The 27,318-nt window shown below is 45.2% G+C and overlaps 1 protein-coding gene across 2 annotated transcripts in view; it reads right to left on the bottom strand.

Annotated features, from left to right (window-relative positions):
- The window catches only part of LOC144724141 (AF4/FMR2 family member 4-like), a 63,038-nt gene extending 37,485 nt beyond the window's left edge, over nucleotides 1-25,553 (bottom strand). The window contains exons 1-3 of one of the 2 annotated variants that reach the window (XM_078603048.1): nucleotides 25,038-25,553; nucleotides 1,775-1,895; nucleotides 86-1,129 (exon numbers count right to left, since the gene is read on the bottom strand). In XM_078603048.1, coding sequence (XP_078459174.1) covers nucleotides 86-1,129; nucleotides 1,775-1,895; nucleotides 25,038-25,054 — 1,182 coding nt within the window. In that variant the 5' untranslated portion in view covers nucleotides 25,055-25,553. Of the gene's footprint in view, nucleotides 1-85; nucleotides 1,130-1,774; nucleotides 1,896-4,026; nucleotides 4,166-25,037 lie in introns of those variants that run through there. The other variant, XM_078603049.1, reaches the window with a different exon arrangement.
- Nucleotides 25,554-27,318: the final 1,765 nt, after the last annotated feature.

The following is a 27,318-nucleotide window of genomic DNA, read 5'->3' as shown; positions in this document are numbered from 1 at the left end:
TGCAGATACCAACTGTACTGTACATTTTGGGGAACAGCACTGCCTGCAAGTGAAGCGATGAACAGCAACTTTCTGCAGCACTCACCTCCAAGGGCTGGGGCGGGATTGTTATTTTTGTTAGCTTGGCCTTGGCGGCTGCAGCCGATCCTTTGGGGTCCGGCACGGCACCGCCGTAAGCAGACGGCCCCGAGGAGTAGACCACGTCTCCCGTCACGGCCGCAGGGCCCGACGATGAGGGCAGCTCGGAGCAGTCGCTCGACAGCTGCTGGTCCTGCCCATCCATCGGCCGCACGTACGCCGTGGGCTTCTGCTGCAGCGACGACTGCTTGCTCGAGACAGGCAGCGATGAAGGGAAGGCCTGGCTGGACATCTGTGAGGACGATGCCGCCGCCGCAGATGCAGACGAAGAGGAGCTCGGCCCCGGCGAATTTGAAGAGAATTCGGGCGGCTCTCGCGGAGACTTGGAGCGATGCCGGTCGCGTCCGTGGTGCTGCTCGACGGCAGCCGACGAAGTTGTTGCGGACGCCCGCGTGCCGCCGTGGTGTTCACCGCCGGTCGCGCTGCTCCGGGAGTAGGAGTGGCGGCCCGAGTGCGAGGACGACGCGGTCGGCGCCGGGCTTATCGACTGCTGCTTGGAGCGAGCGTCCACACCGCCACCATGCTCCCCGCGCCGGTGATCCCCGTGGCTGTAGCCGTGAGACGACGAGTGGCGGCTCTTGCTGGAGCTACTGTGTCCGCCACCGCCACCGCCGGCGCCGCCGCTGCCGCTTCCTCGCGACCGCTCTGCCCCGGGCTTTTTGCTGCCGCTTCCGCTGGGCTGGTTGAACGACGGTCCGCCGTACCCCGTGGCCGCGCTGGAACCCGAGGCCGTGGCCGAACTAGTGGAGGCGGACGAGGGACCCGACGATCGGCCAGTGCCGCTGCTCCCTTGGTACGGCTGCATCACAGCCGTTCTCTGGTCGGGAAAAAAGCTCTGCTCGGTTTTCTCACTTGGTGTCTGGGGGACGGACATTGCTGGGATGCCAACAAATCGGCTCTGGGTTGACCTGTTGCTCAGGATGTCTTTCATTTCGTCGTAGCTGCCAAGTGTGCTCTGAATACGACTCGAAAGCTCATCCCCTCTGTTCGTCTGCAACACAAACGCGGGCGCGCACACACACACACACGGTATCATTTGAGTCACCAATTATTTCTGAACAATACAGGTTTACTCTACGGGTTGACACCACATCGTCTTAAAAATACTTAGGCTCAATTACACAGGAAACAACCACCAAATTCCCAAGGCATAAAAAGAAATGGAAAATACAGACTTAAAAGTTTCGTAAATGGAACAGTAAAATACTTTATTTGGAAGTGAAGAAACTTTCACCACTATTCATTAATTCTTAATTCTTACCAACTATACAGGAGGTTGTGGGTTCGATCCGACCCTGATGATGCCTGTATATTTGGAGTTTGCATTTTCTCCATGTGGTCACGTGGATTTTTCTCCGGGTCCTCCATTTTTTCCCTCCACATTTAGAAATGCGCATCCAGAGTATTTGGGTGCTAGAAATTTCCACATAAACAACTTCACTGTGGCCAGGATACTTCTATAAAAGAACTATGTAGCTCAGTGCACCTTACTTTGTAAAATAAAATTTGTTAAAAAAAATTATAAACTTACTATTTAATGGAATCTTGACATTTCAGTGAATCGTGGGAGGGGGGCGGGTGAACCTTTCTGTGCGGAACAAGCTAAGATTTCATCGAAATGGACGTGACAACAGACCTTGTATGGCTCCTTGAAGAGGTGCTCCGAGCCCGTCAGGGCCTCCTCCTCCTGCAAGGTTTCTTGATTGCGACGCTCCCACTCTCTCCTGCGAAGGGCTGCTCGGTCCTTTTTGTCAACACTGCGAGGGGCACCAAGAGACAACGGGGTCCCGGTTAGCTTGGTCTGGGTGCAGAGTTCAGCGAGCGGCAGACAAAGCAAACGAGGTGACTACAAAAAAAACACAAGTGTAATCAATAATTGTTTTTTTACCCTTTTATCTGGCAACAAAACTAACACGTTTTTTACAAGGAGTCATGTTTGCATTGACCACAATACCTGCGGTCAGAATGCAAAAAAAAAACAATTATCATATTTTGCTACTGGCAAAGGAGGTTACAAAAGTGTAATCAATGTACAAGAAGCAAGGAGCACTGCATACATGGGCACAATTACAGTCGGAGACAACCACAAACTCAAACACACGCTGCTCTAATACCCTATTTGTGCCATCAAAACAAATACAAAATAACTACCATTATCAATTCTACACATCATAAACACAAAAGATTGGCTGCCTCCCAAAATTGCATTCAGAAACATTTGCACAGACTGAGTTGGCCATGAAATGGATTTTAAACCATTTTCTCCACTCCAACTCGTCACATGAGAGGGCTAGGAAAAAAAATCACGGTCACTACTGATAAGTAAAAGATATCTTATAATCCAAGTAATGTGCAATCTTTGTTTGAAGGGTAATAAAATGAATAACTGCATCAAGGGTGTCTTGTAATTTGCCCATAACTATTGCTGTTCTATGTATGGATAAGTACAGTGTCTGATGCTTCCTTAAATAGTTTCCTACTCGGTAACGAATGTGCACGTAAAACAAACGTACGTATCTGTGAGTCATGTCACAAGCAGGCGGCTCACACATCACTATCATTTGGCAAAAGGCTCTTCGGTCTTTGGCAAGGTTCCATTGACCAAAAATTGTACAGGTTTTGTTTTCATGCTGAGAGCATTTCACTTCAAGTGCTGGGGGGAGCTTCTGAAGCAACTGCACTTTAGAAGCTCGTGGCAGCAACGTGCAGCAAAACGTCAGAATCCTTTCCCAACCCCACACTGTACGACCTAAACACACACACACATCGGAGCGAGAGCTACCCAACAGCACAACTTCAAAAACCCCACTCGGCACAGTTTTTATTTTACACACCTGCACCGTTTAACAGGTTGGGAACATTGTGCTGGCACGGAGCACTTGTTCTAACCTCGGTTTATGAAGTACAATCAACAAAGATTAATTCACGCAGAGTTGCTTATGACTTCTGTAAAAATAAATAAATCCGCAAGTCCAGGGTTCACTGCGTCTTCTGAGGGCGGAGTTGGGGGAAGAAAAAAAACTGCAATGAGCCAACCCGGCCTTTCTGGACAGCGTACGTCACACGCGTGCCCTTCTGGAGCGATTCCAGTAACGTGCGAGTCACCGTCATGCAAAACTGGCGTTACCTGTATGACACGCACCTGCCTTGCGTGTCCTGTGTCGTAGCCCTTATAAGGAGAATGACTGAGTGTGCTCCACACTTAAGCTTTATCCCTTATTGAACAATTACTATAAAGAATACAACAACAATGTTGATGTATATAGTGTATAAATACAAACGCATCTCAAGACTCGTTACAAAAGTAACGATGGAAATATTATATTTGTGTAGAAGTTGGTTGGGGGTAGGGGGAGGAGTCAGAGTAGAGGAACATGATTAGAGAGGACAGAGAGGCAGAGCAAGATTGGGGCACAGCCTGAGTTGAAGCTACCAGTGCCCTGCATCAACATCGAAGCCACGGGGGCAGCCAGGGCAACATCAACGAGTCCCCGAGGATCTTGAGAAGGCCTCGACCCTTCACCAAAGAGTCCTAGGGCAGTCTCAGAGGGCCAGGTTACTTCACTAACAAATCCCAGGGGCAGCCAGGGCAGCACAGACGAGTTTCTTTGCAGCCCTGAGGGCAGAATATTTTGGAGATAACAATGGGATGAGGTGGTGTCGAGGACCGGCGAGGACGTGCAAGAAAGGTCAGGCAAGGGTCAGGAGATAGCAAGGGGTGGGGGGTGCAACAAAAACAAATGAGGTCAGGGAGAAAAATAAATAAGAGCGGCAGGGAGGAAGAGGGGATGACAGGGAAAGTTTGGGTTGGTCAGTGGCAACCACAGCACTGAAACACAAGGAGGTTGTGAGCGGGAAACAGCCACAGCTGCAAGGCGGCCATCTTACCCCCAATCTTTACTCGCCGCCTTCCACCAGAGGAATGTGGAATTTCCATCACAGTCTCAGGGCCACCAATGGAGATGAGCGCCACTCCATTGCTTGCATGAGCATGGAAATTGCACTTACACAACTAGCAAAATACAAAAATTACTAAAAACTTAATGCGTTAAACTAACGGCCCAAATAAACTTAGCACTGTGGTATCTAAGCATTGCTATGTAAAAACGCAGAAATGCATTCCACTTTGCGAAAGGTTTATAGAGGCATGAAACGGATTGAGGGCATTATCAACACAATTATTGTACGACACTGCTTTTCATCGCAGGCAACTGATGATATCAATTTGGAACAACTGCTTATGTACCTATGAAGAACAACTGAGTATAGGTTAAGTGACCTGTGTATGACTTGTTACAAGCAGCTTTGGCAGTTAATGCAAGATATATGTAACATTATCGCACCCATACATGAATGTAAAATTGCCCAAAAAAAGATGTGGAGAGGAATATCAAATATGAAACATTTTGGCTGTCAGGTGTAACAGCATTACATCAAGGAAATGTTCCAGCCAATGTGACTTCCTAAAATTCGAATTTGACAATTTAATATTCCATTTGAGTTTAAATAACCTATCAATCCTGTCAATTAACCTTTCAAAGGTACAATTACATTGACTTTAAGGCTTCAGTCCACATAAAATTACAACTGTCAAATTGTATCAGAAATACCTTCGTAGATTGTTCTGTATGCGTAGCGTTTAAAAACGCTCTCAATAAGTGCAGTGTATTTGGTGATGTATCATTTTTAAATCAGTCCTACTGGATTGCAATAAAAAAAGGTACGAGTGTTATTTGGCAGCGCGACATGCAATGTCTTCCATCGCAGATGCAGCAAGGTGAGCTATTCATCCTAACTGCACCGAGCATATGTACAGCCTCCTCCAGAGCACTGTTTTTGCATACCAACGTACAACTTCTTCTTTCGCACGGTGTATCGCAGAGTTAAGAAACTGATTTTGGTAACAGAAATTAACGTTACAAATTGACGTCTAGGTTTTTAAGCCATTCAGGGGCCTTGGCTGTAAGCTGATTAATTGCTTTGGCCCTGCCATCATTCAATGGGCTCGGATGAGCAGTCAACAGCTGACCCTGTGCTCCATTGTTCGTTCTTTTATACCCATGCACTATTACGTGAGGCTTAGAGTACCTGAAGTAGTTAAGGAAAAATCTCCGTGGGATGTCACTCTGGTATGTTAAGGAGACATCAACTCTGCTGCAAACTGGCCAGAAATGCAAGGCTTTGCTCATGAATAAATAAAGCAGCTTCTCTGGGCGATCACGGAGATCGGCCAATGGCACGAGCTCTGATGCCGCGACCTTTACGCGCGATTAGAAAATATAAAAATAACAACAAAGCTGAGCACGAAATGGTGCAAAATAAACCCTGTAGAGTACACACCAGCAGAGTGATCTACACTGCATTACATAATTGTCCAGTGACGATTAGTGGATCTGTTGTGACAAAAAAATTCTACATTGACGATTTAATACAATCGATTTCTGAAGATGTTTGTCAATTTCATGAGCTTCATAACAAAAAAAGTTAAAGGATGAGAAATACACCAACAATCTGCACGAAAATTTCCTTTTCATAATTTTGTTTGTTTCTTGAAAGGATAACCTGACCTTCAGAGCATGAAAAACACATTCAATGCTTTGGTTGGTTGTGACAGCTTGCTATAAACACGAATTGACATAAGCCTGAATTACAATATTTGTCAAAACATCATATTACTATAGATGCACTAAAATATGCTTGTCAGTAATTCAGCTTTTAATGCGAGGACCAAAACCAGTGCATGGATGAGCCCCTGTGCACACGGAAGCCTTCCTGTGTGCTCGGACGTGGTGGGACGTGCCCAAGGCTCCGCTTACGCTAATCGGTACAGGCAGCTGGCTCATATGGGGGATGCGCGCTTTGCAGTTTGCAGAGCGATGAGGTCGGCTATGACAACATACCAGATTGACACGTCACGTGTCTCCTACCTATCTATCGAGGCTTTTGATCCTGCACGGCCCAGGTGCAGATCCCCTCTTAAACACAGCTACGTTTGAAGACTTAAAAAAACGAAGAATGCGCAAGTCTTGTGAAAAATGGCATGACCGATGAAACACCCTTGTGATTACTACGAAGACGGAGGACTTTCTCGGTAACCGAACCACAACCCATCGTCGTCTGAAACCCAGAGAACATTCGAGAGCCGGGATCAAGGGGAGCCAGCGTTCTAACGCGAGGGAGACTGCGGCAATCATTGTCCATTGACGGCGATGTTCGTGCAGCGAGGCAGGGTGTGTGGGCAGGTCAGCGTGACCGTGAAACATCTGTACTCGTTTGGCTCAGGATTGCAACGAGAATCAATTTAGATTTTTTTTTTTACAGGTATGTTGCGTGTGCTTTAGCGCTTCGTTAATTAATCACGTGTAATGAGGTGGAACAAAAACTGTGCTTAACCATAATCAGGTTCCTTTAATTTCTATCCTAACCATCTGCTATACGCATACTGCAGACACATAATTGTAGACTAAATATCTACCTATTTTCTCTTGCTAAATATTTGGATTTATCAAAAAAAAGTAAATGTTTCCCCGACTAAAAAGAGCATGTGGCAGTGCTTATTGGCTTACAGCCTTGAGGCAGTGGTGGAAATTGTGCATTACTGTCAAGGGGGCCAGGCTATAAGAAAACCAAAATGTTGACTTCCCATAAAGAGGTCCTCATTTTATCATCCACATAGGGATAAAGCATTGAGTCAACGTCTGATCAGGAATTGAACCTGTCACCTTGTGAATTCTAACTATGTCCAAAGCTAGATTCCATATAAGTAATTTAAAAATTCGGTCAAGGGTTGTACGTATAATGAACTTCTTTCGCACCGTACGTAGCCAACACGCCAAAGCAAAGTAACACTTATCTCTGTTGTCAATAATGAATCTGTCTCAGATGAGTCAAATTTTCATTTAATAATGGAGGGGAAGAATATGAAGGTTATCTGCATCATCCTTCAACACTTGTTCCAATGGCAAACACATGTTTTTATATTTAATAACAGATAACTCTAAACCGGCACACCACACCGTAGAGTAGTGGAGACAAGGGCCCTATTAAAATAATATAAATACTATATTGGTGGCTCCTGTCCAAAATGACTTGGAGAATGCTGGTATCAGCTCTACAGATGCTTGTGTCTTAGCTCTGGGTGCAAAAAAAGTTTGGACCTAAAATTAGTTTCCCATAAAACAATGAACCCAGTCAACAGTGACAAACTGAGATGGGAGCGTTCTTTACTTTAAACTTTCGTGACTGCAGGGATTCATATGCTTGGTTCTTTCGGTAAAGTCACGTAGATAAAATATATATAAAAATAATGAAAACTAAAAATAATAGAAAATAATAAAATCAAAAGAAACACAATAAAAACAGTAAAAAAATAAAAAAATAAAAAAAGCCCACCAATTTATTAATATTTGTAAATTCTTTTTATTTTAGTTTACTATTTTTATTGCGTTTTTTTGCTTTTATTATTTTAAATGTATTTTTGCTTTCTATCTACGTGACTTTACCGAAAGAACCAAGCATATGAGATTGGAGTGGCAGAGTTGGTATACAATTTATTAGCATACTGCCAAGTGAGGTTTTGCTTGACAGGTAATGAGCATGATTATGAGGTTTGACGCAGGTATTTAACTATAATTGTTGCTATAATGTCGATCCAGAGCTCCAAGTGGCACGGCTTGACCATGCACACTGCAGAACACATTTGGAAAACATTGACATGGGGGGCTCCATGGCACGCCCCTTCCAAGTTCTGTAATGTGAAGTCACGGAAAGGTCTAGAAGTTATCTTCCAAGTGCTTCAACAACAATGCCCACTGAAGCGCACACCCACATGGCCTTGCAACAAACCGGCAAGCGTCTTTAAACCACGCTGTTAACAAAACCCGACCACCCCTGCCGAAAGATTGGTGCCGTGCAAGTCAAAAACGTGATGTAAAAAAAGAAAATCTCACAACAGTTACTCAAAACACCACTTCACTGCAAGGCAGGCAGGCAGGCAGCGACAATGGCAACATTAAGTCATACATGACCAGGAAGCCATACGTTTATAAAATACATGAATAAATAGCACAAAAAACACCTCATTGCATTAACAACATATATACAAGCTCCATCGGCTGTGTGAACTAATTCAGAGAACGCAAATTTCAAAACACCATTCTCCAATTGTTTAGCAACTCACTTTACCTCTACGATTCGAGTCAATGTGGTTGTGTCGTATGACTCATGTATAATCATTGTACGCTTGGTGTAAGTGCCAGCAAGTCCAGCGTGCGTGCGTTTCCCCACGGCGAGAAAGATAGCGTCCAAAAGGGCACGTGTTAGAACAAGATGTGGCCACGCTCGCATACAGTGCACGTGGACTTTCACTCACCACGCATCCTGATGCTTTCCGTCCCCGTTAAATTAAAATGACACACAGGAGGCTATGGTGATTAGATCGTGTCTATTATATTTGACCACATTTGACAAACACGCACACCAGCTACACATTTCCAGTACATAAACACATAATATATACAGTACACTGTTGTTTATTCATCAGTGGTCACCACCAGCTGAGGACTGTCAACAGAGATGAGGAAAACCCCATTGCTCATTTCAGCAAAGACAATTTTGACTTGTCTTAACATGCACACCATATATGAATGCACATATTAATGCACAAACACTTGAAAATTAGTGTGGACCAATCAGTTTCAAAGACAATGCATATACTGTCAGAGCATGTTTTTGTTTGTATTTTCACCACAAGTATATGTGGTTAATGCAGACATGATTCCTTGTAAAAGGTTTCAGTTTGGTGTTTTAACATCTTAACACCTGTTTTGTTGCCAGAAAAAAAGGGGGAAAACCTATCCTCATATTAGTATTCATGTTTACGAATTTCATGTTAAATATTCTGGCTATAAGCAAAGTGGCCTGTCATGGATATCTGTACCTCAAAATGAGCACCGTACGTCCATCACACAGCAGCCCGCCAACCGTAAGTAAACACTTTCCAGGTGAACAAAGGAAGAAGGCAGAGATAAAAATCTGGGCTCTGGAGAAAAATGAAAACTCAGAAGCCATTTCCCTGCACAAGGGCCTATCTACATCCTACGGGGCTATACAAATGTGGGTCCCTGGAGCCAAAAACACCCCACCGTGCCACTAACCACTGGTGGCCCTGCAGCCAACATGAACTGCCATGATGGTGTAGACTTGGAGGCCCTGCCAAGTAAAATTATAATTTGCAGAGCTTTTCCTGTGGGCAGTAAATCATCAACACCACACAAGGAATTCAAAAACAAATCTGTAAGGAATTAGGATTATGCTCACTTGGATTCACGCAACCCTAGCAGAGGCAGTAAGGATCTAATTGTTCAAATCCCCAGAGCGCACACGTAGATTTCACAATAACATGACGGTGGTAATAGGCAGCACACTGCATTATTTAAATCATGTGGCACAATACCTTGCCTCGTTGGAGAGCTTTAAAAACACACACAACTCATTTCACAATATTCTGCCACCAGTGTTCATGGGCTTTCGACTTTACTAAAGTTTCAGTTTTTTTAAATAATGAACTCGTTTCGGTGCTCGTACTGACGTCTGCAATGCGTTCCACGTGCAACCCGAAATTATAGCGTCAGACAGCCGTGCTGCGACACTGTCCATTGCGACTTGCACAAGCTATTAATTTACAGGCTCGCTCATGAATCTGCATTTAATTATCACATGTGTACGTACAGTTCGAATGCAGGCGAGAGACATGAAAAGCAACACTTTAAAGGAGTTTTTAGAACAGAAATTAGCAGGGGAGTACATTTTGCACGCCTTGCTTACTCCACAACGCCCACACTTCACCGACAGTTTTGGATCATTATTCCGCACTTGTGTTTTCAATCAACAGTGGCCCCTATAGACAAACTTTCCCCTGTCATGCTAATCTGGAATTTCCACTGGTTTAACCGTTAATTTGGCTTAATCGTGCCTTTCCTCGCCAGACAATATTCTCCATGAGAAAAGATGCACTAATAAAGATATTTAAAACTCCTACAAATATCTGACAAAGGCTGACTTGGGCCAAAGGTGAAAGGAGCATGTGAACTCCCTTCCCTCTGTTTATATTTCAGGAGCATGTTAGGAAAGTTCTGGGGAAAGTGGGTGGGTGGGGAACGGGAGGGGGCACTGCACATTGAACGAGTCATGAATCAATGATGTCCAGGTGCAGGACTTGTCCATCACCTGGCTGCTATGACCACTAGTGAACTGCAGCCACCGCATGATTGATGAGTTCGGAGGCGAAGCACGCTAAATCAATTGGGCACGCTGTGTGTGTGAGACACCTTTGGGCCATACCAGGTGTGGCTCCACTCACAGCATAAACAAACCATTCGCGTCCATCCCTGTTGGGGGGGGTGCGTTGCATGTGTTTCCAGGTTCAGTCGCTCAGGGATGAACGACCAGCTTATACACTGCAAGAATATTAGACATCTACATACCCCAGCACTCCTAAATTGCTCTGCTGTTGCAATTGTTAGTGCTCTTATAAGTAGTTATTAGTACTCTGACTATTACTAAGTGCGTTTTCAGAGCTTACAAGATGTCACACCGTTCAGCACAAGAGAACCCCCCAACCAGGATTTAAACTCACAACTTTCAGATTCCGAACAACTCCTCACTTTACCACCGAGCCCCGTGGTCGGATTACTATTCGAAAAAATATTTAAGTACATTTATTACTATAATGCTTTTGTTTTTATCAAAGGTGGCTATGGTTATGTTGTTTAAAATGCTACATTTATTACTTACATTTGTAGCACCTATTTATCCTATTCACAGTCTTTTCAAGCAAACTCCACAGCATAAAATCACTGAAAACGTGAAGCAAGCGAGAAAGCGAGCAGCACTGCAGATCTTTTTGCTTTATTCGCAATGACCGTCTCCGGTGCACCGTCGGGGTATTTATTTAATGTCGACATCGTGGAAGCAATACGGCTGCCTGCACTGCTTCATTGTGCACGGGGGGCGGGGGTCCTTAGACTAATTGGTGGCCGACTCGCACACAACTAGGCAACAGGAGAGTTGGAAAGGCAAACTAACGAAGGGATTGGCTAGACAATGTTACATAACAAAACAATGTCTGACACGAAACATCATTCCATTTAAGGTTCTTATCCCTTGGGAAGATGATATAAGTACTACTATTTCGATTGGCTGGCAGCCTTGACATGACAGCTGTATGCTATAACCTGAATATCCCAAAGGGTCCAGAAAAATCGCACACGCAAGTCTGAGAGCTGGCACGACGGACGAGACCCGAAGCACTTGCCACCCGAAATTAAAGTGCCAGTTTCTCGGCTTAAGTGGCCGAGCGATCCCAATGTGCCGCACATACAACCGCCGATAAGATGCATCTCTACGAAATCCTTCGGTGACTTTGGATAAGTCAAGCGGGTCATGTGCCGCTGTCGTGGACATGGTAGGCATTCGCAATGAATAAGGCTCCACATAAAGACACAATAGCGTCTTTGCTATGAAGCTGTTTGCAGACTTGCCTTACAAACATGATGTGGTTTGGCTGAGTGAAATTCAATCACGTGTAGAAAATATTCAACCAAAGCAAACGGGACTCCTCCCCTCCCCACCCCCGACGTGTAAACAACAAGCGGTGTGTGGTTTAATGAAGCTATCAAGCTTACAGCTTTGGAAAAAAACAATATAAAGTGTATACTCTAAAAACATAATCCCCGCCAAATAGACGGTGTTTGGCAAACATGTTGAGCCTTACAACAATCTAAAAATGCAGCTGAAAATAAATGCAACATTGCACAACGATTTCGTACACCCTGTGGCGAAAACGTACTCCAAAAACAGAACGGAGTGCCAATATAAACGCACGACCAGGTGATCAGGGATACACATTCTACCGAAAGCACCTTGCCAACAGAATTTCGCCATGTATCCCTGCTTAACAGTCAAAGCATTGGCACGTCCGAGTCCATTCTGGTACCGCTGCTCCATGACGCGGGAGTTCCGTGTTACCAAACGTCAGTTTTAGGACGTGTCTGTCTTTTGAGTGTCAATCTACTTCGCACACCCTCGTATTTAAAGGGGGGGGCCACAGAAAGTGCCCCGTGATAACAGCCCCATCCCTTCTGTTCTCAGGGGGTGAAGCTCAGCGCATCTTTTTCACCTGACCCACACACACGCTGCTGCAACAACTGTTGAACCGTGCCAGGGGGGCGGTGGCGGGGGGGACACGGGAGATGCCATTGTCTCAAATCCCCAGTGACGGTAAAATGAGTCCGAGTCAGACTGTGGCACACCTGGCCCTGCAACAGATGTGCTGTGCTTCGTTCGTCGTAGACTGTGCAGAAGGAATGGCAAACCAGATGGCATTGATAAGCATTCTCCCCTGTATCACTGCTGGTCACCATTTAAAGATTAAGCGGCAGAAATGCTGCAGTTTGGTACGATCGTTCTGCAGCCAATAAAACGGAGCACGGGCTTAGAGGCCGATATTGAAGATTAAAAGGATCACGGGGCCACCAAACTTCTTGATTAAGGGGAATGCACGGGCAGTGCTTTTGATAATTTGAAACCAGCTGGTGATAGAGAAGCACCCAAAGAAACCCACCTGCCTAGAAGTTGCTGTATGTGGCACGGCACCAGCCACACTATGCTGCATGTGCTACAGAAGATCACAGCAAACAGATAACAAAGAGCGTGCTCTGTGCAGGGGGTGATATGCATTTTACAAGCAGAGGATCCATTCTCCATGCCTTACTTTTGGATTGCAAAGTAAAATCTTTGTGTTACAGTGTAAGAATGATGTATTCAGATACTAACCCCAGAAATTGAGATTAACCCCAGAAATTAAGATTAACCCCAACAGGAAAAAAGAATGCAAATGAAAAGTAATTGTGTCGAATTTTACAATGTACGGATGTTGAACTTCTTTAGCACCATACGTAGTCAACCGCGCTGATCGGATGCCAAACGTCCCGTCCTGTCGTGTGTGTGCATCTGCACCTTTATACGTTGACCTCACCTCGCGTCAAGCAAACATAACTATTAATACCGCTCCCAGCTGGCACGCACAACTCTGCAGCATGCTGCTACGCATCAACCAGAACACTAAGTACTGCTCTACGTTTATTACGCATCAACCAGAACACTCAGTACCGCTCTACGTTTATTACCTCGCGATTGGCCAGCTTAATGACGATACACTGTACACCGATAGGTGCACACTGTACACCGGCACTGTGCGCACTGTACACACTGTACACCGACACTGTACACACATTGGTGTGGACCAATCAGTTTCAAGGACAACGCATTTATTATCAGAGTACGTTTTTTGTTTGCATTCTGACCACAAGTATTGTGGTGAATGCACACGTGATTACTTGTAAAAGGTCTCAGTTTGGTGTTTTAACATCTCAACACAGCTGTTTTGTTGCCAAAAAAGGGGAAAAAACCTATTGTCACGATACAGTGTATACTGATACAGTACACACTGTACGCAAACACGATACGCGCGGTACCGATACAGTGCACACTGTATACAGGCACGATACACACTGTACTGATACAGTACGCACTGTATACAAAAAGATACACACTACTGATACAGTACGCACTGTATACATACGCGATGCACTGTACGGGTACATTAAACACTGTATACAAAACGATATACACTGTACTGATACAGTACACACTGTATACAGACAGTACACACTACTGGTACAGTACACACTGTATACTGAGTGCACACTGTACTGATACAGTACACACTGTATACAACCACGATGGCAAGGTGGTTTTGACGAGTGCACCAAATGCGAACTTCAATGCCTTCATTAAACCAATTAACCACGTAACGATCTAAACAATGTCACCGCCAACGGCAATTGAAGACGCATGACATCACAGTCTTGCTATTGTTGCAACACTGTATCATTACTTATTACTTCATCAAGGCCGAGGCTTAGCAATTACATTTTGCCGCGTCAAGACTTCCCTGGGGTCCGAAAGTGGCCACGAGACTGCGCCGACACTGCCAGGAGAGACTTTCAACAGCGTCTCGTTCGCGATGGCACCGAAGATGATCCATTTCATTTACATTGTTATAGGCACCTGCATTGCATCGTGGTTTAAATCACCACACTGTGTGTTTAGCTGTATGCGCATGAATATATAAACTCTCCAATTATCCATCCATCTGCCGGCACTTGTGATTAGCTTGCGCGTGACGCCACGTGGGCTTGAGAATGATGTCAGAGAACAATGATCATGCGCCGAATACAATGGTTGCACGTTTTTACACAATAAAGTAGCTACAGATTAAAAAATTTAAAAATTCCCTTCACCTTCACCACGCTAAGATGTGTGGAGCAGGTGCGAGGGACTAAACAATGCTATTTCACAGGTATCATCCACCAGCTGAGACCAGCTAAAACAACAAACATAGGCGAGTGTCTAAAGCACGACTCTGGTTGTCATCACAAAGTTACATCACCGACCATTGAGGCCGCCACGCCGCATGACGTCACAGTGCCGTGCTCATGGCGGCATGCAACTAACAATGGCACATCCGACTGCACCGTCGTGCTGTACATAGCGGGACTGATGCCCCCCCCACCACCACGTTGCTTGGCCAGGGCAAGGCGGGCAGGGCGGGCAAGGCAGGCGGTGGGCGGGCAAAGCTACCCCGGTGATCGCCGGGCTAAAGGGCCTGTGGCAAACTGTACACGTAGACGCCAAACTCTGCCGCGCCAGGGTCACTTGGCCGCGGCGTGCTATTGCAGGCACCTGTAGTTACATTAGCGGTGCCCGCATACCTGTACCAACACAGGCACTCACGCCAGCCTAACCCCTGCTGGAAGTGCCCCGAATTCTGCGCGCACTGCACTGCTTTGTGACACCAGCCTAGGCACGCCGGCCTTGGCGCGCACCCCCCCCCCCCACCACAGCAGCAGTCCATAACACGGCACATTTCTAATTATCAGGAATTTAAAAATGTGTCCCCACGCCCCCCCCCCCCCTACTAGTGACTCAATTCGCCGTCATGACTCGGATTCACGATTCTAATAAAGAATATTTCATGTCTTTTTTTCCTCTTCGGTCGTTCCACGAATGCAAAGGTAGCGTTTGCATAATTCCCGTAAATTATAATTATCAAACAATTGTTAGATGCAGGGCTGTATAAGTGTGATGGGTGTATAAGTGTGATGGGTGAACAGAACTTTAAAGTTTTTGGGGCACCTCTTTAAATATTCAGTTCTTACCATGTACTGTCTTTATACCACCACCCATCCTCAATGTCAAACATCTCATTGCTATTCACCTTGGTTATTTTCAGTTTTTTATGTGATATAGGAATTTGAATGCCAAGATGAATATACAAGTTTAATTTTGGCCTGTAACTGCTGGTAAAACACAGTTTTGTTGTGATATCGATTACCACTGTAGGATTCATTATAGTGCCAAAGTATTGCGTCTAAGCATCATAATCTATTTTTGGGGGTCCATTAAAATTTGAGGCCCCCAACTGCTGCCCCAAAAGCGTGATTTAATGCGTGCATCAGGAGCGTAAGAACTAATATTAATTGTTGAAACATTATGTCCTTGACGACTCAAGCATCTTTATTTTGTGTCACAGGGCACTGCCGTGGTGGATATGTTTAAACCTCGATGTCATCATTCCAGAGGGTTGATGCGGAGAACTTGTTGAGGACCAAAGTAACACCATCGGGCAGGATTGACGTTATTTTTAGCACCACCATCGCTGCCAACCCCCACCAGCATGAATTTTTTTGCGAAAGGAATGAGCCCCAGTCCGTTGTCAGACTTGCTCGTGTAGGTGCGACAGCAGAACACAAGCACTCACCACAAGATGCCAGGGTAAAGGCTAATTAAACCCCATGCTGGAAATTACAACACTACCTCATAAAATGCAGTACTTACAACGGCTCTCTCGCTCTTAAAATTAGGGCTCTAACCATCCCCAAGTCACTGCTCCAGTGGGGGTGGAAAAGCTAATAAATAAATTACACTTTCATAGCCGATCATCGCGGAAGTGGATTCAGGATATTTGTGATATCAATTGGCATGTGCCCGTTACACCGATCGGGCTTGACAGATCACAATTAACACGAAGCTATGGACCGCATTCAGGAAGAGGAACGTGTTCAGGACGGGGAGGGCAGGCTACTGAGGACAACCACCATTGGAGGTCGCGTCAACAGCTCGGCAACCAAGGGGGAAAGACCTAAAGCCAAATGGTGATGCCGATGAGATTAAGAGCGGACTTTGGAGGTTGGGTGTCGACTGCGCAACAGCTGCGGGAAGCGGCAGCAGAAAGAGATGACGCGTTGTTTTTTCGCATCAACAGCAACATTGGGCCACAGTGACCTCTTAACCTTTGAGTAGGACAGTCATGTGCTAGCCTTGGATAATGGAATGGTGTTCACCGCTTGGATGCACAAAGAACAACTCGAAGGGCACAGAGCAGGCAATCAACAAGTGCTTCATAAACTACCCAGGGCCCCGTAAGGCATGCCGTTTACTGTGCAGTAAATTTCACCAGTAAACTTTACACTTTTGAGGACGGTAGGGGTCAAGGAGGTGACGGAGAGGCTATGCCCGTCGCTGTATGGCCTCGTGTGGCGGCTCAGCCTGTCACCCGGCGAGGGTTTCCTGCAGGTCAGCTAAGTCTGAAGAGGTAAATAAAAATAGAGCTTGGCTAATGCGAGAGAGCAGGAGTGGTAGCTGGCCACCCACCGAGCTCTCCCTCCCCTCCCTCCCACCACTTGTGTGCCAGACTGCAGAGGGATATTTATGTCGGTGGTGTCATGGCATTGGCTCTAAGGTTGTATAGTGAAAGAGTTGGCATGCTAGCACGGATCAATTAATGAAACGCATCGCTCTATCCGATGTGGCTGGAATAAAATGAGAGGCTTGGGGGAGGAACATACTTCCTCTGCGTGTTACTGTACAGCATAAAGCCGCATTATTGTAAAACAACAACTTCTAATGTTGGGGCCAACATAGCAAGAAGAAAAGTTAAAATGATTTAAAGGCTAAGTAGTATAATAATTGCATGAGTTGCAGTTTGGAGAATAACTTTAAGAGCCGAGATGTAATAGCCGCACCAGTATGGTGTGAACATAATTGTTGATAAGTAAAGAATGCCTTTCACACGAATACATGCTAATACTACTGGGGAAATCAGTTTGGGCCGTTACGTACATATCCACAGATAATACATCAGCACTGTACATGGCAAACTCAACCGCTGCAGCTAATCAAACGAATGAAATTAATACAAATACATTATAATACAAAATAATCTTTTTTGGGGGAGAAAATTTGTACTTATATTTTTGCCTATATTTTGGTGGTGGTAAAGGTGCAGCCCTGCAATTTCTTGCTCGGAGCACTGCTGGTGCAAAGGGTCTGGGCAAACTTTTGGAAGTGGGAGTACCCTCACTTTATCCCACCGCACGCGCCCTGCTAATCGACGAACCGTAGCTGTACATTTACGTTGCTGGGTGGAAAGAGGCGAGCCGGGTGGTGGTGGTGGTGGGATTTAGGACAATTTCGCTTAATTTTAACTGCTGCACCAGCGGATCAAACTGGCAAACCTCGAGATTGCAAGTCCAGTGGGGTGGGACCATTCCACCACGGCAACATGCCATTGTCAAAATGTACACCAAGCTGTTATTGGTAGGGTCCATTGATGTTGACGCTCGGCCTTCTTTAATACATTTTATTTTGTACTACCACGTACCCTGCATGCGTGGATTGGCTAGGCAACCACGAACAAGCATTCCCGAAGGGTAGTATTTTTCATGGCAGGCTTTTATAAAACAACTCGCACAGACACACACACGTGTACAGAATGTTCTGCATAAGTGGCCTGTTATGGTTTGTGCAAGCATGTTCCTGTGTGCCCAACTGACCTCAATAAAAAGCACTGCCAAGAGCCCTTGACCAATCATATTCGCATTCCAAAGGCTGTTAGCAGCCATGCGCTGTGCTGTAGAAGGCAAACTCTACCCAATCTGTTTTATTCTTGAGTTTAATATGTTTTCACGTCATGTATTTATAGCACACTTAACCGTGCGGCAAGCGTTTTACGGAGCATTGAAAAACCCAACCAAATTCAGAGGCCATTATTTATCATGATGCCATTATTAGACCCAATAATATTTTATTTCAAGTATTTCCCTTTCATACACCTTTATTTCGCGACATCACGTTGCACTTCCTCAACAACACACGGCGGTTAAACCTCAATAAAAAAAGAGAAGACCGTCGATAAATAGCGGCAAGCGTAAATAAGACGGTTGAGCGGAATGCATTCAAACTAATGCATTGCTGTTGACATGCCTTTTCGGTGCTGCGATTATGATAAAGATGTATCCGAAATCAACGGGGAGCCTGCAGAAGTTGTGTTCTGGGTCATATCCAAACCGTGCAGCTTGCGTGTATATAAAGCACACGGCGCTGATGCCTCCAGGCGGCTTAAGGGCGGTGTCATTCCCATCGCTCCCCACCCCCCACTTTCGTTTCACTGCCCTCCATTTTCATCCAGTCGGTGGCAGCAGCAGCAACTGAAGCCAACTTTTCGGCGTGCAGAAGAGGTGTGCTGGGTGGTGGTGGGGGGCTAAGAGACTAAACACAGTACGCAGCATTTACCCAAAATCTCCGCGAGCACTCGAGCAATTATTTCATTGTTTTACGGCATTCACCTGGACATCTTGTAAATGCAGCCAGCCAGCCGCCCAAACAACAGACGAAGAAGAAGCAATGAACAACACGTTCTTCGCCTGATATCTCCCATGCGCGTCTGGCCACTTAGGAGGCGTTGTAGGACGCATGGGATTATTTTGTCATGAACCAAGGACATGGATATTGTTGTCCACCGATTGAGACCTACTGCGGTTCCCGCCCACCAAACACCAAGCTTGCAAGTGCATCATGGATCGGTTTCAAAACTCGTGTTTTGGGGTAAACAACTATTTTACGTCTGCCAATAGACAAAAATGTGCAACAATAAAAACGTCCGCGGAATAAGAAAACAATAAAGACCGTGGAAGATGTTTCATACGGTAAGGTTTAAATGTGTCAACATTGATTATGAGATGCAAATGGTTTTTAAATGGGTTTCAAACTTGTTCCACAGCTATAACAATTATTGCACAAAGGTCTTTTTGTTGGGCTGCCTTGCCCCGTTTGTTTTGATGATCTGTGTGTGTGTTTCACAGTCAAGGGGGAGGGTTGTCCGGCCTGAAAAACTAAATAAATAAAGAAGAGAAGGCGAAAAACACACCCCTGATTGTGACTCTACTGTAAGTGGCCTCTTTTCTCTTTCACATCCTCGTGATCACTGCGAAGACGAAGATGAAACTGAACTCCAACCCAGAGAGCAAACGGCAGCGCTCCTGGCTTGCAGTGGCTCGCACTGAGCGACACGCAACACTCAATGATTGATCACTCCGCCGCGGCTTTATGTCCATGTTCTAATGCAAATGAGATTATGTAACGACGAGCTCACAGTCTCGCGGAGCTTGATACCAGACTGGACATGTAAATGAGTTGTTTATGCCCAAAGGCCCCTACGGGCAAGAGGATTTTAAAATGAATTAATGATAATGCAACTAACACAAATCTGGGGACCAAAATTCAATATGCGCATTCTCAAACAGAGAGGAAAAAAACACCGCTCAACTGGTTCTCTCGGCTACTCGGCCTGTTTATATTATTCCGGAAAGTGTTAGTCACTGTATTGTGTGACGTTTTAAAAGTTTATCCTCAAACGTAGCCAACTGGAAGTACAAAAGAACAGAGGCCAGGGTTTAGGCTCGAAATCCTTGCCTCCAAGTAAAAACAACACATGCATTTCCCAGTCTCTTGACAGAGCTTTACAAACCATAAAAGTTCACCAAGAACACCAAGCTGTTCATCCGTGAAACCTCCAGGACTCTGGCTGATCCACAGCATCGGAGCGCCCGAGTTTAAATATCTACCGCATCTCAAACAGCAGCGGTGTCATCTTGCAATTACACATTCAGCCGCAGCCCCGCAGCTTGAGGTCTTTGCGGCCGTTTTTTTGGGGCCAAGAAACCACACTGCAATCACCCCACTACTTGCACCCTGGAGAGACATTTTGAACAACCCACTGCATTTTGGCGGCAAGCCCTTCTTAAGTATTCGGTTTGATACCCTGACACCCAGATCCAATTACTGGCATTAGCGCCACATATTTGTCCACAGCTCTTGGGGAAAAAATTACGGTCCTATGAATGCAGTGCAATTCATCATTCCTACACTAAAGTGGACAGCGTTCTGCACAAAGTAAATTGTGTGTATCATCAAAATGTGTGTTTTTTCCTCTCTTCGTGTATTTCATGGAGACACTTGATGCACTTAAGTACTGAAAATCCAGCAGGCCGGGGAAACGAAAGCAATGGCAATAGCAGCCATTTTGTTTCATTTCTAGAAAATGATTATAGGTCAAAGTGTTTAAGGTAAACAGTTGTTACGCAAGCACTGCCACACGGAAAAAATACCCTTCTGTGTCCAGTGTAAATGTGTAGTTCAAATGTAACGCACCTGTCCACATAAAAGCGTGTCGCTTCAGAAATGTAACGAATGTACAAGCAAAAATGTGCATTGTTGTTTTATTGCTACCGACTTGCTTATACTGGGAAAATCATGAAAGTCAATTGATAACAACGTAGTTACATACATTCATGCTATTTGTCCAATCAACATTCAGTGAATTAAGTGACCCTGTATGATGGTCAGAACATGTGCATGACTGACATGCAGTCACTCGGTTGCTTGTAATAGCACAATTATTTTAAATCAATGACTGAGAAAGCAACATGACAAATATGCCCTTTTTCATAACCCTCGCGTAAGACACTACAGTATGGTGGACATTGTGGAAGATATATTGTTATTAATACTCTACACAATAGGAGCTGTAAGGCCACCAGTCAACATAGAATTACTAATCTAGAAAATTGATTCTTGGCAGTTTAAATAAAGAGAAGCAGACTGGCTTACTCTGGCACGGCTCAAACTTATATGCAGAAAAAAACAGAATAATTTAAGACAATTAAATGTCGAGCAGTAATCTGGATTATTAATGAAGACTTTGTCCTGGCTTTGAGCCCAGTGTTTGGATTTTGGGAATATTGTTTTCTTGAGAATTCCTGCGGTATTCCCAGGGCAATGCTGGGAATGGAACTGCTTCTTGTTTTTTTATGGACACATACACAGGCCATATCTCAGTGTGTCACGTCACCTTCGGCCTCTTTCCTGCAGGCGTGTCCTACAGACACATCCGGTATCTCACTGTTTAATGCTGAAAGCAGCAGCAGCAACAAAGCAGCTCCTGGCTCCCGTCGAAATGCTTTTGGGAATGTGAAAATCAAGGACCGCAGATAGCTGATAGAAAACCCCAGCAGCACATACGACATCAACCATGTAAAATGAGCAAGGCCTGTGTTTATAAGAGTGTTGCGTAAAATGTGGTTGTATGTAAGCAAGTTCTCACGTCCATTGGCCTCTAAAACCAGAAGTAATGGGTAGTAGACTCTCTCACATTAACAATGTTCTCTGTTTTGGTTGGAATGAAGCCAACTCGTACCAAACCGTTCAGGACACTCTGCTGCGATCACAACGATCGGAAAACCGCACAACGCAGCTCCGGCACAAAGCACACATCTACTGTTACGCCTCACCTTTGGAAATTAAGCACAATGATCGGAAACCAACGAAATAAAACTGTTTCTACAGTAAATACCCACCACATAAGGGAGGTAAATGAAATTCATCTCCAATGGATATACATCAGTTTACATAAAAATGCACAGCCTCTCTTGACAACATATACAGCCATTAAACGCGAACACAGCGATGAGAAAGAAGCTGTCAACACGTTTATGTAGATACGTCACAGATTATGTATGGGACTTCCAGAATAATGCAAAAAACGCACTGCACCCTTGTCCCCAAGATAACAATTATAAAATGGATGCTGCCATTTAGTTGATGGCTCAAACTACTGATGAAATCATATTAAAAGTTGCAATCCATTAAAGATGCAATGGTATTTCAAATGAGCAACAGGCTCTATTATTGTGTATTTATGATAGTCGACGTTTTTTGTATCTTTGCTTTCAACTAATGGTGAGAAAACACACAATCGCGTGCTATTATTTTATTATGCACAACGTAGAATGATGAAACTCGATTCAACAAGCTGCTATTTGTGAATTACAGCATGAATTGAATCTGAATCCTTTGTGTGCCCTTCCTTACACTGGCTGCTTTTCCAAATCCATGAATGTGCCTACAACATTGTCATGAATACCGCAGACATGTACAGAATTACGAGCATCCAACAAAGACATCTTCCATCCTAACCACAAACCTCCTCTTTTCCACTCATTCACCTCCCACTCATCATCCATCTTCCCTTTCATACCACCCTCATCCCCCTGCTTTGCCACTTCCTTTCAACTCCTCCACCATCCAATTGCTCCCATGACTCTGCCTGGTCTCACAAGTCCTAACTAGCCCCCACCCCTACTACCAACCCCAGTTCTCTCAATCACCACCAGTCTGACAGATCATTTATTGTTCTTTCCCTTCATCTCTTCTTACTAACCCATTACAATCCTGGGGCTTGTGGCTTGTCACAACCATCAAATCTTCAATTTGCAATCCACCACTTCACCTTTGGGCCAGAGCACCAAAGCCATCTCCGTCCACCCATCACACTTCTCTGAATCCTTCACACTTCTCTGAATCCTTCACACTTCTCCGAATCACTCATCACATCCGCGTTCAACATGCGTGGCTCCCTTGCCGTTGACTTTTTCACAACCGCACTCAGTATACACAAGCCAAGTCACCCACAATCACATCAACAAACAGGATACCCTCACACAATCCTCTTAATGTCACCTATTGGGCCCTTCCTCTCTTCCCGCTATTTGTTGCCAATCCATCTGTGCCACCTGCCTGGCGTCCACCACCTGACCCATCTCGACAGGGCTGGGACTAACATTGTATCCAAAAGCTTGTAAAAGAAAGCCCTGCCAAGGAAGGAACACTTGTCCACAAGGGGTAGAAACGTTATCCACACCACCACCCCCCATAGTCCATGGGCCCCAAACAAGATATTTCACTTGTTACCACCTGGAGGTGGCAAAAGTTTGCTGTTTTCCAATTTATTTATATGGCCAATAAAAGTTAATTATAACCATTTGAAATGAGTGTGTTATAACATAATTCACCTTTTTAGACGTAAATTAATCGGTACAATTTAAGTTTGATACCTTTGGTGGTACCAATTCCTGCTCTGAAAAATTGCATACCAATGGCATGGGCATGAAAATTATATTAAGGAGACGGTTTACATGGCATTTAATAATACACAAATGCATCGATTAAACGGGACACATTCATAATAGGCGACGTTTCGGGCAATGGCGCTTCTTCATAGCACATCCTTCATAGTGCTAGTATGGCCCATTGTCCGAAACGTCGCCTATTGTGTAGGTTTACTTTCAAGGCAGTGTTATTGCCAGAATGTGTTGATGTGTTGCGCGCCACTGTCAAAGTACTTTTACCAAAGAATTAGATTATAACCGATTGTTATCCTCGAATTGATCATGTACCGATTCATGCAAATGCTCTGCAAAGGTTATGACGTTATATTTAGGCTAACTGAGTGAACACTGTATTATAGGGTCATAACAGTGAGAAACAATACCAACAAGTCAGTAACAATTAAATGAAAAATGTGATTCTGAAATTGAATAGCAACCCCAAATGGTGACAGTTAATCTAATTGCAGGGAGGATGAACTGTTAAATGTCTTCTGTTTGCATCACCACCATGATACCTACCATCACAATTTCATAGCCACCAGGAACATCAGTTCCAACACAAGAAATGAAGATCATAAAAGCAATGCCTCTAAATAACCTCCACACCACCGCTGTTACCTCACTTATCACCTCAACCAAGACTCCTGACATTATTGCCACCACCTCGTTGACATGGTATCCATACAGTCATCAGCACGACCAGCAAGCCTCCTACACTACCATCCTAAAAACTACCTCGACTCTTCTGCCAATGAAAAAATAATTGCCCTCACCACCTCATAATTCCTCATTAGGACCTCCAAAAGTACCATCTTCTCTTGGCATCACAAGAACCACCACGACTTCCACCACCGACGTTCAACATCTATCCTCCACCATGTCACCTCCACTCTCATCAACATGACCTCCAACAGTTCCATCATATTGCATCCACCAACAACCATCATCTGAATTCCACCACCACCTTGCCTTCACGACCATTACCTCTGTACCTCGAACGCCCACATCCACCATTAAACACCACCTCAGTATTAACCACCACCAGCATTTCACCCCGCTGTCTCCAATAATAAAACCAACACCATCTAACATCATTCATCACCATCCTCCCACCTTCATTACAATTATCAGTGCCATCAACCACCATCTATCAACCATCACTATAACTCCACCTTTTATAACCACGATCTTCACCACCATCTTACCTCCACGGCATCATCTGACCACCACCATGTCGCCTCCACTTTCTCGTGCCACGGACTACAATCTCACATCAACCACATCCATCAACACCACCTCCACATCACCACCAAACCACGCTCACCTCCCACCACCACCCTCACACCGCCACAATAACCACGACCATAGGTGACCGTCACCCATCGCACCAGCACCACAAACACCGCCAGCAAAACACAATCACGGCCTCCAGCACCACCACCATCACCACCACATTCACCACGACCACCACCACCACGACCCCGACGCTACCTTGAGCACGAAGCCATGCTGAGCTCCGCGCCGCCCTCACTCCATCACACGCCGCCGCCGCCGCCGCGTCCCCTCCAGCTGCCCGAGGCCAGGTCCGCGGCGGCGCTCTGCCGGCCCGTGTCCCCCCCCCACCGTGAAGACGACAAGCAGCAGCAGCAGAGGAGGAGGCACGGACAGACACCCTCGGCGCCAGACAGAGACTCCGATCAGCTCCCGCCGCAGCTGCCCCCGGGGTTACAGCCCTCGGCCCCCCTCACCAGAGCCCCCCTTTCACGGTCCGCTCGCCGCCAAACCGGGCCGGCTCGAGGGTTTCCCCTCACCGCCCCTCACCGCCTTCGTTAGTCTCCTATTGTTGCCGACGTCGTCGTTGTTTTTGTTGTTAGGATTCAAATAATAACAACGATGATGATGATGGTTCTTGTTGTTATTGCCGCCACCTCCGCCGGTTGCTTTGCTGCTGCCGCCGCCGGGGCGGCTCACGTCTCCGTCGCTGCTTCCCTCCGCGCCGCCCCGCGGAACGCTCCGCCCGCACGACCCGGGACTACTTTACAGCCATCCTGGCCAGGGCGGACCATACCAAGTGGCGCCCCCCCCCCCTGCCTCACCTCCACTCACTCCAGTAGGGGTGGTGTGGTCAAACTAATTAATAAAAGTAATCCTAATACGTGGTACGATATGAACTACGCAACAATCATGAATTTAAATCGGATTATAACTATATGGATTTAGACATCTCAGTGAAAGTTACTGTAGGTAATTAGTTTTTTAGTCGCGTTGTGATTGAGCACCCCTTGGATGTCTGCGGAGAGGGCCAAGGTGGACGAACCCGCGTTGCTACGCGCGCGGTGACGTCACCGTTTGTTGACCGCCGCGTGGCCAATCAGCGCGCGAGGCGAGTGCCGACCTCACCGCCCGGGGTAGGAGCTGAACCTGGGCGGTGATTGGCACTAACACTCGTTATAGTTATATAGTTATAACTTGTTATATAGTTGTACACTACACTAGTTATATAGTTATAAGTTGTTATACACTCGTTATAGTTATATACATATAACTAGTTCTAGTTATACACTAGTTATAACTATAACTAGCTATAGTTATACACTACACGAGTTATACACTAGTTATTGTTATACACTAGTTATAACTTGTTATACACTAGTTATAACTATAACTTGTTATAACTTGTTATAGTTATAACTTGTTATTGTTATACACTAGTTATAACTTGTTATACACTAGTTATAACTATAACTTGTTATAACTTGTTATAGTTATACACTACACTAGTTATACACTAGTTATTGTTATACACTAGTTATTGTTATACACTAGTTATAACTTGTTATAACTTGTTATAGTTATAACTTGTTATTGTTATACACTAGTTATAACACTACACTTGTTATAACTTGTTATAACAACTTGTTATAACTCTACACTTGTTAAAACACTACACTTGTTAAAACACTACACTAATGATAAAGGGTTTAGAAGCGACCCGGCCACAAACGATAACTCATCATCACCACTTGTGCACTACGTCATCACCATCACTAGTGCACTACGTCATCATCATTAGTGCACCACGTCATCACTAGTGCACTACGTCATCACCATCACTGGTGCACTACGTCATCATCATTAGTGCACCACGTCATCACTAGTGCACTACGTCATCACCATCACTAGTGCACTACGTCATCATCATTAGTGCACCACGTCATCACTAGTGCACTACGTCATCACCATCACTAGTGCACTACGTCATCATCATTAGTGCACCACGTCATCACTAGTGCACTACGTCATCACCATCACTGGTGCACTACGTCATCATCATTAGTGCACCACGTCATCACTAGTGCACTACGTCATCACCATCACTAGTGCACTACGTCATCATCATTAGTGCACCACGTCATCACTAGTGCACTACGTCATCACCATCACTAGTGCACTACGTCATCATCATTAGTGCACCACGTCATCACTAGTGCACTACGTCATCACCATCACTAGTGCACTACGTCATCATCATTAGTGCACCACGTCATCACTAGTGCACCACGTCATCACCATCACTAGTGCACTACGTCATCATCACTAGTGCACTACGTCATCACCATCACTAGTCCACTACGTCATCACCATCACTAGTGCACTACGTCATCACTTGTGCACTACGTCATCATCACTAGTGCACTACGTCATCATCACTAGTGCACTACGTCATCATCACTAGTGCACTACGTCATCACTAGTGCACTACGTCATCACC

This window comes from Lampetra planeri, chromosome 19 (assembly GCF_965212315.1).
Source record: "Lampetra planeri chromosome 19, kcLamPlan1.2.h2, whole genome shotgun sequence".
Lineage (NCBI taxonomy): Eukaryota > Metazoa > Chordata > Hyperoartia > Petromyzontiformes > Petromyzontidae > Lampetra > Lampetra planeri.
This window is presented reverse-complemented; position numbering and strand designations above follow the sequence as displayed.